The following is a 14424-nucleotide window of genomic DNA, read 5'->3' as shown; positions in this document are numbered from 1 at the left end:
TTTTGCTCAGAAAGCTGCTGGAATAGAAAACATTCACTGAGATTTTACAGTAACTGGAAAATTTACATTAATGATTAAGACCAAGTGTGTTTTCCGATATATGGCCTTAAATTGGAGTAACTTATCATAGATCATATCAAGGAAACTTGACCACTGGGGAACGTGGGTATGATTCCTGCACTACCCACCCTGGAATGTCCAGGAGTGATTCACACTTGCCCCTGTCTGTCTTCAGACCACCTCCCAGGGAAGTCTGTACCCCACCTCCCTCCCCCTTCCTCAGTGACTGTTATTTCTAAGTTGCCAACATTGCTCCCATATTATCAACATTCTAACTTCGTGGGAAGGGCTGTGGTGACTTTCAGGAAAGTGAATAGGAAGTGCTTTTCTAAACAGCCTGACAGCTGAGGGGTGGCTGCGAGATTATAAGAAGTCTGGGCCGGACAGACAGCAGAAAGCCAGCCGTGTCACAAGAGAGATGGTAAGTTCATTTCTTTTTGCTATGGGAAGTGGTTGGATGGAAGAGGTTTGGGATTGAGGCAGGCAGATAAGGATTCCTAAAATGTGGAATAGCAGTAGTTATGGATTTTTATATTGAGTAGCCCCATGGAGTTTGTAAGAATTTCGAAACCTGCTGCCCGCTTTGATCCTCCCAGCATCCTTTTGAGTTGCTATGCCCATGTTACAAATGAAGCTGCTGTGCCTTCCAGAGAGGCTAGGTGTTTGACCTAAGGTGCACTGTTGGACTGGATGTGGTCTGGATCTGAATTTCTGTCGTCTTGCTCCACAGCTACTGTCTTTCTTAGCAGCGCTTACAGGGACTCTCTTGGAGCAAATTCTGGTTAACCCTCAACTCTTCTCCAGGACTGCTCTTCTGTCTGGGTTGAACGCAAGGCTGAGCAAATACCCTGGTATAAGACTACAGTCAAATGGTTTCTCATCCCAGCTCTCCCATTTCTTTCTCTGTACCCTAGGAGTCTGCTGGGACTGATGTGGACTAGCCACACAGTTTCTGTTTCTGCCACAACTCTCAGTCCTGCTAGTGCCTCACTTTTCTCATCTGTAAAATGGACAGAATAATAGTACTTAACTTTGTAGCATCACTTTGGGAATTAAATAAGCTGAAAAACAAGTAGGTCTGAGCCTGGCACATAGTTGTGGGTTAGTAGAAGTTAGCAATCATTGTTATGAGAAAGAGAAGGATCTGAAATCCAGGAAAGATCCAAGGAAAAGGGCATTCTTGAACTCATTAAATAAGACACAAACACACAGTTTTACCCTTGACTTATGAGGTGTATCTCATACAGTCCTAGGATCTAAAATCTTTTAGTCTGTGGCGAGAGAGGAAGCAGACTGTCCCTGTTTTTGAGCCCCTTTCTATGGAATACCAGAAGAAAGTAGTGCTTATATTCACTTTACCCCCATTTCTTTGTTTTACGATAGAACAATTTTCAAACACTTTAGTGAGGATTTTCCAGGTTGGGTTGAATAGGGATAAGAGGATGATGAAAAGAAGAGGAAGGAGTTTGAGTCTGTCCTGAATGTGAACTCCAGTGATGTAAGAATGTAGATTTCTTTTATCTCTTTATCTCTTGCATATTTTTCCTGAATTGGTCAACTTAAATGAATAAACAGTTATTTCTTTCTTCCATCTATTCTCCCTGGGATCCTCCTTTTAGAGGAATGTTAACAGACTGAATCATGGAGTTCTTTGAGATTCTGAAGAAAGGTGCAAATCCTTTCCCAGATGAAATGCCAGACATCCACATAAACATTGAGCTTTATGGATAACTGCAGGGGGTCCCCAGACTTCCATGTCTAAGAACCCCACCCTTTCACCTCCTGCGTTTTAAGCTCAAAAGTTTCTCCATTGGCTTCTTGGAACTAGGCTGGGACTCTGCAATGAAGTGCTAAGAACTCCAGCCCTGGAATTGTTTTAAATATTCCAAAGACAAGACCTCTTCCTTTGCCCTAGAGCACATTTGTCTCTTGGGATTCGGGAACCCCAAACTCTGCATGTAAATTCAACTTCAAGTTCAGAATGGTTTCAATTAACCCTAGGACATGAGGAAACATATTAAGGTTTATCAGCTGGTGCATTTTCAACCAGATGGATCTCAGAATGTGGGAGCTCTAAATGGGGAACTAATAGTTAAATTATGCCAGCGTTAGGGTATCAGTGGGCTAAAGAGGAGGTCTGGGTTCACTTTCGTCTATGCCTTTTAACCATTTTAGGTCTGTTAATTCTAGTTCTTACTCTTCCTTTCATTAGCTATTTTTCAAAATATAATTAAATGGTTCACATTCTCCTGGGCTGGCTGCTAGGTCTTAGAAAGTTCAGCTTCAGAATTTTGTAAGTGGAAACTTATTAATCAAACCCCCCAAAATCAAAGTGACCTACTATTCAACAGGCAGCCTTGGGAAAAGACACTAGACCTGACCCTAAAGGATAGCATATGGTGTTTCATAAATGGCATTTATTACATTGTCTTCTAAGTAATTCATTTCTCTGATTGAAAAGCAAAATAGAAATTTTATAAAGTCAAATACACAAAATGAATCTTTTGTATTTTAGAGATATAGTTCAGTGATGGTCCAGATGACTTAAAATCTTTTAAGTATGCTACTTTATTTTTAATATTAATATTTTACCCTATATAATGGTGATCAGGAGGCTGATTTAAATATATACATATGCTTTGATTCTTAGTTTTGATGTCCTGGGTTCCTTCCTGTCTTTATTTCTATTGGTTATTTGGTTTTTAGATCTCTTTGTTTCACTGTTTCATTTTCTGCCTTTAGGCTGGGCCACTAAAAGCTATGCTATATTACCACCACCACCCAGAAACTTAAGGGAAACTATATGATCAGCTGTACTACCTAGAAAATCTCGACTCTGCCACCAAGAAGTTTCATAATTCTATCTCCTCAATGACTCTCACTTCTTCCTACCGCCTTTGCATTCCTATTGACCCTCTTTAATTTTCTTTCCTTCCCATAGGAAATTTCTAAGACAAAACAAACTGATTCTGTAGATATTATAATACCCAACATTTGCAAATATTCATTTGGTACCCTGCCATGTACCTAGCAGTATGCTAGAAATACATGTAAATAAATGTTGAAGAGAAATAATTTGTTTAAAATCACCTGTAGACTTGCTGGAGAAGGGAAATCCCATGGAAATCCTGGGAAATCCCAGGGACAGAGGAGCCTGGTGGGCTGAAGTCCATGGGGTCACAAAGAGTCAAACATGACTCAGAGACTGAGCACAGACTTATTACATTTTGAATTTGAAAGTCTACAGATTATTACCACAAATTTTTAAAAAGAGAGAGACAGAAACATCATCTACTCAGGATGCTTCTCTGTTCAAAACCCTGGCACTTGGATTCCTTCTGCAACCAGTATTTCTGACTCACACGATTTGGCCATGAACCAACTCCTTTTCAACTAACCCCCAGGACTTCCCAATTTTCAGCAGCAATCAGACTACATCACTCCCTCTCTTAAAATCTGCTTGCTGCCCCACTTGACTTGCACTTAGAACAAACATTTCATCTCCTTGTTTTGGTTCCCAAAGCCCAGAGTGATCTGTCCCCAGCATCATTTCATCCTTTGCTTCCCCTTGTTCATTCCATTCCAGCTGCACTGCTTTCTTCCTGTCCTTTGAACACGCCAAACTTTCCTTCCACTTTAAAGCCTTTGTATTAGCATTTCCTTCTATCTTTAATGCTCTTCCTCCTGTTTCTCTCTGCTTTCTTCTGGTCATTCTGCTCTCAGTCTAAATGTCACCTTTTTAGAGAGGTCTTCCCTGACCTCCCTCCTGTCTATTATCACTACCCCGTCACTCTATCACATAACCTGGCTTTAATTCTCTAACTACCCCTTATCACTAGCTTCTGATTTTTATGTTTACTTGTTCAGTACTGTTGTATATGTGTTGGTGTTTGTTTCATTGTCTGTCTTCCATAGAATGTACATTTCATGAGGACAGGAACTGTATCTTTTTAATCATTTTAATGCCATTGCCTGGAACAGTACCCGACACATTGTAGGCACTTAATAAATCGATAGTTATTGAAATAAGTAGTGGGAAAGAACACAGGCAATACAAGGACATGCCTATCTTGGTGTGGGGAGGAAGAGGTTAGTATGGAGAAGGCTCCTTTAAGGAGGAAATTCCTGCTGTACTAGAGCTAGGCACCCACAGAGGGAGAGGGTGCTCTGGGCATAAAAAGAACATAGGGAACATACAGTGTATTCTGAAAAGTACAAGATTTCTTGTTATAAATGTATGGTAGAATTGTGGCGGACAAGAGGGGTAATTGAGTAATGGCAGGAGATGAGACTAGATAAATAAGAAGCCTCATCTTGAAGAGCCTCGAAGTGTCATCTTAAGAAGTTGGTATGTATTATTCAGGGAATAGAAACAGCTGATGGACTTTAAGTAGTGAAACAATATGATCAGATTTTGTGTTAGAATATTCTGATGGCATTAGAGATAAAGAACTGGAGATGGGTAAACTTGAGAAGAAAAGATCAAGGGGAAGATGATTTCTTTGGTCCGGGAAAGAAGTGATAATGTCTGAATTAGTGCGGCAGCAGTAAAATGGAAATCTGGAGAATGGCCAGGTATCTCATCAGAAGGTAAAGTCCATGGGGTTTGATGGCAGATTGATGTGAAAGGATCTTTGGTCTTCCTTCCCTGTTCCTACTTGATGGAGGACTTGAAGGTCTTTGTGGGCAAGTAGGTTGTGGGGCTTGGGTCAGGGATACTGTTAATAATAAGAACATGCATACTTTATATGAGCCCTGTTTGGTGCGGGGGTCTTTCAAAGGGACACACCCACTCCAGAAATTTACATGGAGTTTGCCATCTCCTCTTCCTCTTCTAAGAGCTGCTGCTATCTGATGGTTCTCCAGGCTTTCTTGAGACACACCAGCTATGGTAGGTCCTGATTTCTCTACCTCTCCTCCACTGGCCACTGTCCCAACACACCTCCTTGAGCTGGCCCCACAGCCACCCACATGGAGTTCAGTGAGTGAGTCCTGCTCCTCTGTTCTCTCACATGGGACGTGAGCCATCACGCCCTTGTTTCTCTCACACTCCAAGAGAATGAGACAAAGTGCCTAGACCATATTTTTTGTACAGCCTTCTTATACTCTCTCTCACCAGTTTTTTTTTTTTTTTAATTGAAGGAGGACTTCTTTCCAATATTGGTTTGATTTCTGCCATATATCAATATGAATTAGCCAATAGGTGTACATATGTCCCCTCTCTCTTGAACCTCCCTCCCACCTTCCATACAATACACTTATAAATTTGATACAATCACTGCTGTAACCCTATTGTACTTAATTCTAATTATCACGTTTTCCCAACATTTTTCCATTCAGCATGCTTCCATTTTACTTTCAGTCATCCCCTTGCTATTTTTCACTTATTTGTTCATTTATTCATCTGTAACATACTATTTATTTATTTATGGTTGTGCTGGGTCTTCGTTGTTGTGCAGGTTTTTCTCTAGTTGCAGAGAGCAGATGGGGGAGAGCGGGCTACTCTTTGCTGCAGTGCACAGGTTCTCATTGTGGTGACTCACCTTGTCGTGGTTCCCAGGCTCTAGAGCACAGGCTCGATAGTTGCAGCACACAGGTTTAGTTGCTCCGTGGCATGTGGGATCTTCCTAGACCAGGGATTGAACTTGTGTTCAATCCCTGAATTGGCAGGCAGATTCTTTACCACTGAGCCACCAGGGAGGCCCTCTGTAACACATTTATTAGGCAGTAAGCATCTGTTCTCTACTATGGCTGGGGTTCAGATGTAAGTCATAGCCCTTGTCCTAAGATGGCTCTGCCAGCTGCTCCCTCCAGCTGAGTGCAAATAGGTTTCTTCTGCATTTGGATTGCAGACTTCATGCTCAGGAGGAAAGTCAGGGGTGGAGATGCTGATGGAGAGCCACTGACATGCAGATGACCATAAGGAGGCCTCAGGAAAGCAGAAGATTGATGAGAAGAGGGTCCTGGAGGCAGGAGCCCAGGTTAATCTCTGTCTCTGCAAGTGAAGGCAGAGTTGACGTTGATTCAGGAAAAGACTGAGATCAATCCCTCAAGATGTCAGAATAGAAGCAAGAGAAGAACCAGGGAAGCATTTTAAGCAAAAGGAAGTAGTAATATTTATTGCTACAGAATGGTCAAAGTAGATAATGATGGAAAGACTGCATCAGGTTTGGTCACTGGGATGTCAGTGGTGAAGTCAGCACTTCACCACTGGTGGGACTGGTGGGACTAGGAGGGAGAAAGAGGAGGCAAGGAAATTAATAAAACTGAAATGTAGAGGAAGGAGAAGAATCAGACAGGACCTAAGCAGAAGACAGGGGGTCTAGGGAGAGACACTGAAGGTTCTGCCTCTAAAGTGCAAGGCTGTGGTCTACAACATAGGCAGGAGAACAGAATCACCTTTCTGCGGTGCCTTTCCTGCCAACTTTGTCAGCCCCCCGGCATGCTGGCAGACATGGGATTACTACTGGGATCTGAAAGCTCTATGCAAAGGTCGAGGGGAAAGAAACACTTCCTGCCCCTTCTACTTTGTCTCTGCCTCTCTCTTTACCCCACACTCACTTTTAACTTTTTGGAAAGTAAAATTAAAGACAAGCACAGTGGAAAGCAGCTTTCATGAAGGTTTACACAGGCACAGGATGTTATTCCAATAACCCTGTCTCAGACTCCTTCCCAGTGACTTCCGGTTTGATGTAGGCTGCCAAAGAATATTAAAATAAAAATGAACAGAGCACACGGCTTCTCCTCAGGAGGTATTTCCTGGTGTTTCAGCGCTTGTTTGGTCACAGACACCAAGACAGAGCCCTTAACTCTTCACCATCCTAGATCTGGTGCTGCCTTGTCCTAACGGTAACAATGAAAGTAGGGACAAATGTGAGAACGCTTCCTCACCCCAAGGAAGTTTCAGAGGAAAATTATTGCTGAAAGGAAGGCTTTTAAGCATCATTAATCTTCCACACCCACACACCAAATGCTTGTCAGTTGCCAATGAGTCAAGAAGCCGTCTTACAGTTAACATAGAGATTTGCTCTCGGAGTCCATGAGCCTTCTGAAATTGTCCGAAAAATTTTAAGTGCGCAATTTTTAAAAAAGAATCCTGATTATGGCTTTTATCAGACTTTCAAAGGAGTTCATGAGTTCTGTGAGAATAGGAATCACTGTGCTTTATACATATAAAAAGGATAACCAACAAAGACCTATTGTATAGCGCAGGGAACTCTACTCAGTACTCCGTAATGACCTATATGGGAAAAGAATCTGCAAAAGAAGGGATATATGTATATCCATAATTGAATCACTTTGCTGTACACTTGAAACTAACACAATATTATATATCAACTATATTCCAAGATAAAATAAAAATTAAATTTAGGAGGAAAAAAAGAATCACTGTGCTAAGCCAACATATATTCCAGTGAGCAAGCATCTGCAGGTCATCTGAACTCACTGAGTCTCAGTGGTAGGCAGTGACGGTAGTCCCAGACCTGCTATAGAATGCTGGAGAAATGCTTAATTGACTTGGTAGTCATCTTTACAGTCTGCTGCCGCTCTTATAGAATGAGAGGTGATTCTTGGTATAATCGTGATTTTAGAAAACAGAAAAGGATGGTCAGATTAAAGCAGGAGACACACAATGACTTGCATTTTCCTTTCTCAGGTCTTGTGTCTTAACAGAAGCAATTGCCAGTCCTCTAAAATCTTAGAAAGTTTAAAACCAGCACACACTCTCTTTCTCTCTCTCTGTCCCTATTTTGCTAAACCAAACCATATTGAAAAGTTTACGCAAACAACTTAAGACATAAAATGGTTCTGCTGGGACAGTGGGTGGACTTGGAAATGCAGATGGGGGTAGGAGCCTCACTGGCTCACTATTCCAACACTCTTCCTTGAGCTGGCCCCAAAGCCAGAGAAACCTGTAGAAATACTCTCCACAGGAAGAAAACCACTTTCTCAGGGCACAGGAAGACCACCCCCTAGATGATAAACACTACGATCCTCTGGTCTACCTGGGAGAAAGCCAGCAGATTCAAAGGCAAATATTGAATCTCATTAGCTACATTACTGTGCTGTTCACCAGCAATATTTTTGCTTCTGTCTTTGCCCCCCATCAAAATCCTGGAAAATTATATAACCTCTTGAACCCTTCTAAGTGGAGAGCTAAATTTTTAATCATAAGTTTTAAAATAAAAGATGGAATTTCCAGTGAATTCTAAAAATTGGCCTTTCACAATAAATGTTACATCATTTCCTAGAGTTTATCCAATGGAATAAAATACCACCGTGATCTGATAACACTTAAAAAAAAAAAAAAAAAACTAGTTCCTAATAATAGGGAAGTTAATATTTTTTCTTTTTTGTTGTCTCTTCTTTAATACCTATTTCTATTTCATTTCCTGTACAGAATTTTAACCTAATACATTTTAAGCTTATTTTATTGATAACTATATCATATATTTTTATATAAATAAAAATATAATTAAGTTGAAATGTAAAAGATTCAATTTTATGAAATCATAAATCTGTGTTAAATGTTTTCCTTTTTGATCAAGTTAGCATGACAATTACTTTTAGTACACAATTTAAAAATAGCATAAACAATACTGTAAGTTTTAATAAGTAACTTAAACTTCCATATTTAAAATGGTATTGAAGACACATCTCTATATAAGGAGAGGGGCTTTTTCCCTATCCACGTAACCTTGTGTGAATATTATTTATTGATGTAATCAAACAAGTTCACCATCAATTCTATTCCTATATTTCATTTTGTAAGGATTTTATTAAACATTAAGGACCTTTATTCATTTGAATAAGTAAATGGAAATGGAAGCTTCTTATAATGATGTCTCTCAATTCTTTGAACTCCTTCCAAGTTTCATGTCCCAATCAAGTTAATGAAAAGAGAGAAATGGAAAACTCCTTGACATGAAAAGGATTTGTTTCACTATCATTTGAAGCATTCAAGTTGTCAGATCTACACCAATACTTTGGGTGGTTTCTGTTTGGCATACCAGATGTTTTTTACATACAGAGACCAGGCTTAATGATTAATAAGAGTTAGGTTACAAAAGGTGTGATTTCTTTTGTAAATAGAAGAAGTAAATACATTTGTAGGCAGATTGGTTTTAGGGAAGTGTACATGTTGAAGATAAAGTTGGGAATCTGAACAGAGATTTAATTAAATTCTCCCTGCTTATGTACTCCTTGGGAAGCCAGGCTCATTCTGGTTTGAAGATTGCTGCTATAGCACGTGGCATGACACTCGTTGGGTACTGAATTGAAAGTGGTATAACAATAACTGGTGATACAATATAATCCACAGAGAACTCTGTGGGATTAAGTTCCTACTAAGGGGATTATCCAGAGAAGGCAATGGCACCCCACTCCAGTACTCTTGCCTGGAAAATCCCCTGGACAGAGGAGCCTGGTAGGCTGCAGTCCATGGGGTCGCTAAGAGTTGGACACGACTGAGCGACTTCCCTTTCACTTTTCACTCTCATGCATTGGAGAAGGAAATGGCAACCCACTCCAGTGTTCTTGCCTGGAGAATCCCAGGGATGGCGGAGCCTGGTGGGCTGCCATCTATGGGGTCGCACAGAGTCAGACACAACTGAAGCAACTTAGCAGCCGAAGCAGCAAGGGGATTATCGCCATACTTCCTATGCAAAGAAACAGCACCATAAATCATAACATTATGATACTCTCAACGTTTGATAATAGGTCCTGCAGCGGCCAGTTGATTAGCATTCTAGTAAGAACACAAAACATGCCTGCTTATCAAAGCCAATATTCAGAAAATCTAGATAGAAAAGTGCCAGGCTTCTTATACAAAGATAACTCCGCTGTCTGGAAGATTTGCACTGATTTGTGTTTACATGCCCCACACTATCTGGTCTGTCTGGAGTCAACAGTACATATACACTGTGTGCACATGCACACACACACACACACACGCTACTACCACAACCACCACTTACCCCTATAGACCCTATATCATCCATCTCTGGAGCCCAACTGTGGCAATTGAGAATTTCTATCTAGGAAGGGTTTCAGGTAGCGATCTGGCTGGAAGAGCAACATGGCATCAGTAGAAAACAAATACATGATTTTTATGTTTGTGGTTTTGCTGGGGTGGCTCTGGATGAGCACAGATGTGGAAACTAGGCTCAGGCATGTCACATATTCCATCATCTACAACAGCAATGCAGGGTGGGTTTGAAAACCTAGAGATTTAGAAAAGTAAAAAAGCAGAGTGGCAAAAGTTCTTGTTTCAAAGTTGGGCTCTTCTTCTGTCATTTTCAATGTGTTGCTTTCAACTCTACCAACCATCAGTATTCTCATGTGTAACATGAGGATGCTGGGTGAGCATCTCCAGAACTTATTTGTCTAAAAACACTTTCAGTTCAGTTCATTCAGTTCAGTCAGTCAGCCATGTCCGACTCTTTGCGACCCCATGGACTGCAGCATGCCAGGCTTCCCTGTCCATCACCAACTCCTGGAGTTCACTCAAACTCATGTCCATTGCATCGGTGATGCCATCCAGCCATCCCATCCTCTGTCGTCCTCTTCTCCTCCTGTCTTCAATCTTTCCCAGCATCAGAGTCTTTTCCAGTGAGTCGGTTCTTTGCATCAGGTGGCCAAAGTATTGGAGTTTCAGCTTCAGCATCAGTCCTTCCAATGAATATTCAGGACTGATCTCCTTTAGGATGGACTGATTGGATCTCCTTGTAGTCCAAGGGACTCTCAAGAGTCTTCTTGAACATCACAGTTCAAAAGCATCAATTCTTTGGTGCTCAGCTTTCTTTATGATCCAACTCTTACATCCATACGTGACTACTGGAAAAACCATAGCTTTGACTAGGTGGACCTTTGCTGGTAAAGTAACGTCTCTGCTTTTTAATATGCTGTCTAGGTTGGTCATAGCTTTTCTTCCAAGGAGCAAGCATCTTTTAATTTCATAGCTTCAGTCACCATCTTCAGTGATTTTGGAGCCCCCAAAAATAAAGTCTGTCACTTGTTTCCACTGTTTCCCCATCTATTTCCCATGAAGTGATGGGACCAGAGGCCATGATCTTAGTTTTCTGAATGTTGAGTTTTAAACCAACTTTTTCACTCTCTTCTTTTACTTTCATCAAGAGACTCTTTAGTTCTTCTTTGCTTTCTGCCATAAGGGTGGTATCATCTGCATATGTGTGGTTATTGACATTTCCCCCAGCAATCTTGATTCCAGCCTGTGCTTCATCCAGCCTGGCATTTTGTGTGATGTACTTTATATATAAGTTAAATAAGCAGGGTGACAATATACAGCATTAACATTCCCCTTTCTCTATTTGGAACCAGTCTGTTGTTCCATGTCTGGTTCTAACTGTTACTTCTTGACCTGCGTACAGATTTCTCAGGAGGCAGGTCAGGTGGTCTGGTATTCACATCTTTTTAAGAATTTTCCACAGTTTGTTGTGATCCACACAGTCAAAAACACTTTAAACATGTTAATAGATTTGATGAAATCCCAACATAAGGGAGCTTATGAGAAGTCATCCTTGCTATAGATTCAAGGCAAATAGTTTATTATTCATTTATTAATAAAAATTATATATGTCTACATACATGCATTAAGCATTGAATAATATTATAGACATATATTAAAATAGTAAAGGAAGAAAACATAGATCAATAATACAGAATAGATGGCATAGTGCAGCATGACTAATTGATGTTCTGTGCGTCAAAGTGCAGGCCAGACAACTGCATGGATCAGGGAGGTTTTGTGAGACTTCCTATTATTCTTGAGTGTGGCATACCAGTTTTTAAAGGGAGATTATTGCGTAATAATAATGATAGCATTTTTAACATAATGCTACAAAATGCATCATAAAAGAAAATACTAGTGGCACCAAGTTGTTACTCAATAAATATTTGTTGAATGAATGAAGAAATTAAGTCTGTTCTAAGCCTTGATGCAATGTTCACCTAGGGGAGGACTTAAGCAGAGTAGCGAGAAATAAAAATAGAGCAGAAGGCTTGAGCCACCCCCTAATGGAAACAGACAGGTCACTCAAGACCATGATTACTAAGTAGAAGTGGTTGGCCACATTGATTGCACATGGACACTAAAAGGCAGTTTTCTTGTTTCAGGCCAGCTGCCCAAAAGCCATCTGGAACTGGAGATTTCAGAGAGCAGTCTTCAGAACTGTCCAACTCCTTTGCTTCAGTGTCCTGATCTTCGGTAAACCTTATGCTAACCTTTCACTTGGTCCTCAGAGATGAGGGTAACTTCTCCAAATGGGCAAAGTTAAGGATGGTAGCCAGTTGTGAGGCATGGGAAAACTGTCCAAGCCCAGATTCCTGGACGGGGGGAAATACACCCAAAACCACCATATTGGTAGAAAAGGCTTCAGGGAAAACATACAAAAATACACCTAGGGCCAATTTATGCATTAGACTCAATAGACACAGGCCTGCATTACCTTTAGAGAGCCACAAAAATGCTGTAATTTCTTTAGAAATTATTTTCTTCTAGGTCAAAGAAAATGTTTTCATGTGCAATACTAATATGTTCATCTTTAAACCAATGCAGTTATAAAAGTTTTAATTTTATTACTGAAGAAGGGGATTCTGAAGGTAAAATTCAATGCAAATCAGAATCTAGCCCTGGTGATATCAGAATAAAGTCTTATAGTGAAACAATGCCATAGAGGTGCCTATGAGGGAAGGCAAACAGAACCGACTCTCATGTGGGTAGCTGAGGAAAGGGTTGATTAGGAGCAAGGCCTCATAAACAGGAAAAAGAGCCATTTCCAGGCCTGATTGCACCTCTTCACTTGGGAACTGGCTTCTTCTGGTGGGGGTGAGCTCCCACTGGCTAGGTTAACACTACTTTGTGTCCTAATGCCCTTTATACTTTTGAAGGGCACATTCTTTATTTCATTTGATTTCATAAACATTCCTTTTAAAGGCCTGTTTTAAGTGCTATTTTAACAAGTGAGTAAGCAGAGATGGAGGAAGTAGAGTAATTTATCAAAGGGAAACAGCCTGGAGAGGTGGGATGAGTGTAAGATTGCAACCCAGGAGATACGATGAGCCTCTGGCACAAACCTGGTGCTTTTACTCAACAAGTATGCAGGGAATGCCTGATTAGTGCCAAGCTCTTTGCTTGGTGTTAAGAATCCAGAGGTAAAAAGAGACCCCCATTAGGATTCGCAATCTAGCAGGTGTGGCCCATGTCATACAAACAATGTTGCAACACCTGGCAGTAAGGGAGGTGCAGATAGAGACAGGGTGCCTGGAAGGAGGAACACCAAGCCCCCCTGGAGCAGTCATGGAAAGTAGGTGGAGGAAGAGTTTACCAAGCCTAAGCAGAAAAGGGGAGCCAGAGGAGAAGAAGAGCATGTGCAAAGGCATGGAAGTGGGTGACTTCTGGTTTTGCTAAAGAAAAGTAAATATGGTGGGTGATGAGGCTGGACTAGCAGGTAGGCTCCAGATCATAAAGCATCTTATTTTCCACATGAAGAGGTAGTACCTGTAGATAATGAGGCAGGCATCAAGACATTTGACATGTCATTTAAATGGCACCCCACTCCAGTACTCTTGCCTGGAAAATCCCATGGATGGAAGAGTCTGGTAGGCTACAGTCCATGGGGTCGCGAAGAGTCGGACATGACTGAGTGACTTCACTTTCACTTTAATTTGGGCTTGGGCAAAGTATTTAACATCTCCTCCATTTCTAAAAGGAGAAGGTTAGAAGGCCCCTAAGATGCTTGGGGCTAGTGCACTGGGATGACCCAGAGGGATGGTATGGGGAGGGAGGAGGGAGGAGGGTTCAGGATGGGGAACACATGTATACCTGTGGCGGATTCATTTTGATATTTGGCAAAACTAATATAATTATGTAAAGTTTAAAAAAAAAAAAAAAAGATCCCTTTCAATGCCAGTACTTTGTGATTCCAAATCTTTAATATTAATACCAAAGATCCTTAGGAGAGGACACTTTCTTATTCTTTTTTTAAAATTTATTTTTAATTGGAGGATAGTTGCTTTACAATGTTGTATTGGTTTCTGCCATTCAACAATGTGCTGCTGCTGCTGCTAAGTCTCTTCAGTCGGGTCCAACTCTGTGCAACCCCATAGACAGCAGCCCACCAGGCTCTGCTGTCCCTGGGATTCTCCAGGCAAGAACACTGGAGTGGGTTGCCATTTCCTTCTCCAATGCATGAAAGTGAAAAGTGAAAGGGAAGTCGCTCAGTCGGGTCCGACTCTTAGCGACCCCATGGACTGCAGCCTACCAGGCTCCTCCGTCCATAGGATTTCCCAGGCAAGAGTACTGGAGTGGGGTGCCATTGCCTTCTCTGCTGAATCAGCTATAAA

At 41.1% G+C, this 14424-nt stretch overlaps 1 protein-coding gene across 1 annotated transcript in view; it reads left to right on the top strand.

Moving 5' to 3' along the window:
* The first annotated feature begins 319 nt into the window (after positions 1-319).
* SELP (selectin P) overlaps positions 320-14424 on the top strand; it is a 43628-nt gene continuing 29523 nt past the window's right edge. The window contains 2 exon segments of the mRNA XM_061382557.1: positions 320-481; positions 12196-12286. Of these exon segments, the coding sequence (XP_061238541.1) occupies positions 479-481; positions 12196-12286 (94 nt within the window). The 5' untranslated portion in view covers positions 320-478.

The sequence above is a fragment of the Bos javanicus genome, chromosome 16 (genome assembly GCF_032452875.1).
Source record: "Bos javanicus breed banteng chromosome 16, ARS-OSU_banteng_1.0, whole genome shotgun sequence".
NCBI lineage: Eukaryota > Metazoa > Chordata > Mammalia > Artiodactyla > Bovidae > Bos > Bos javanicus.
Note: the sequence above shows the minus strand (reverse complement) of the source record. Positions and strands in the feature narration are given on the sequence as shown.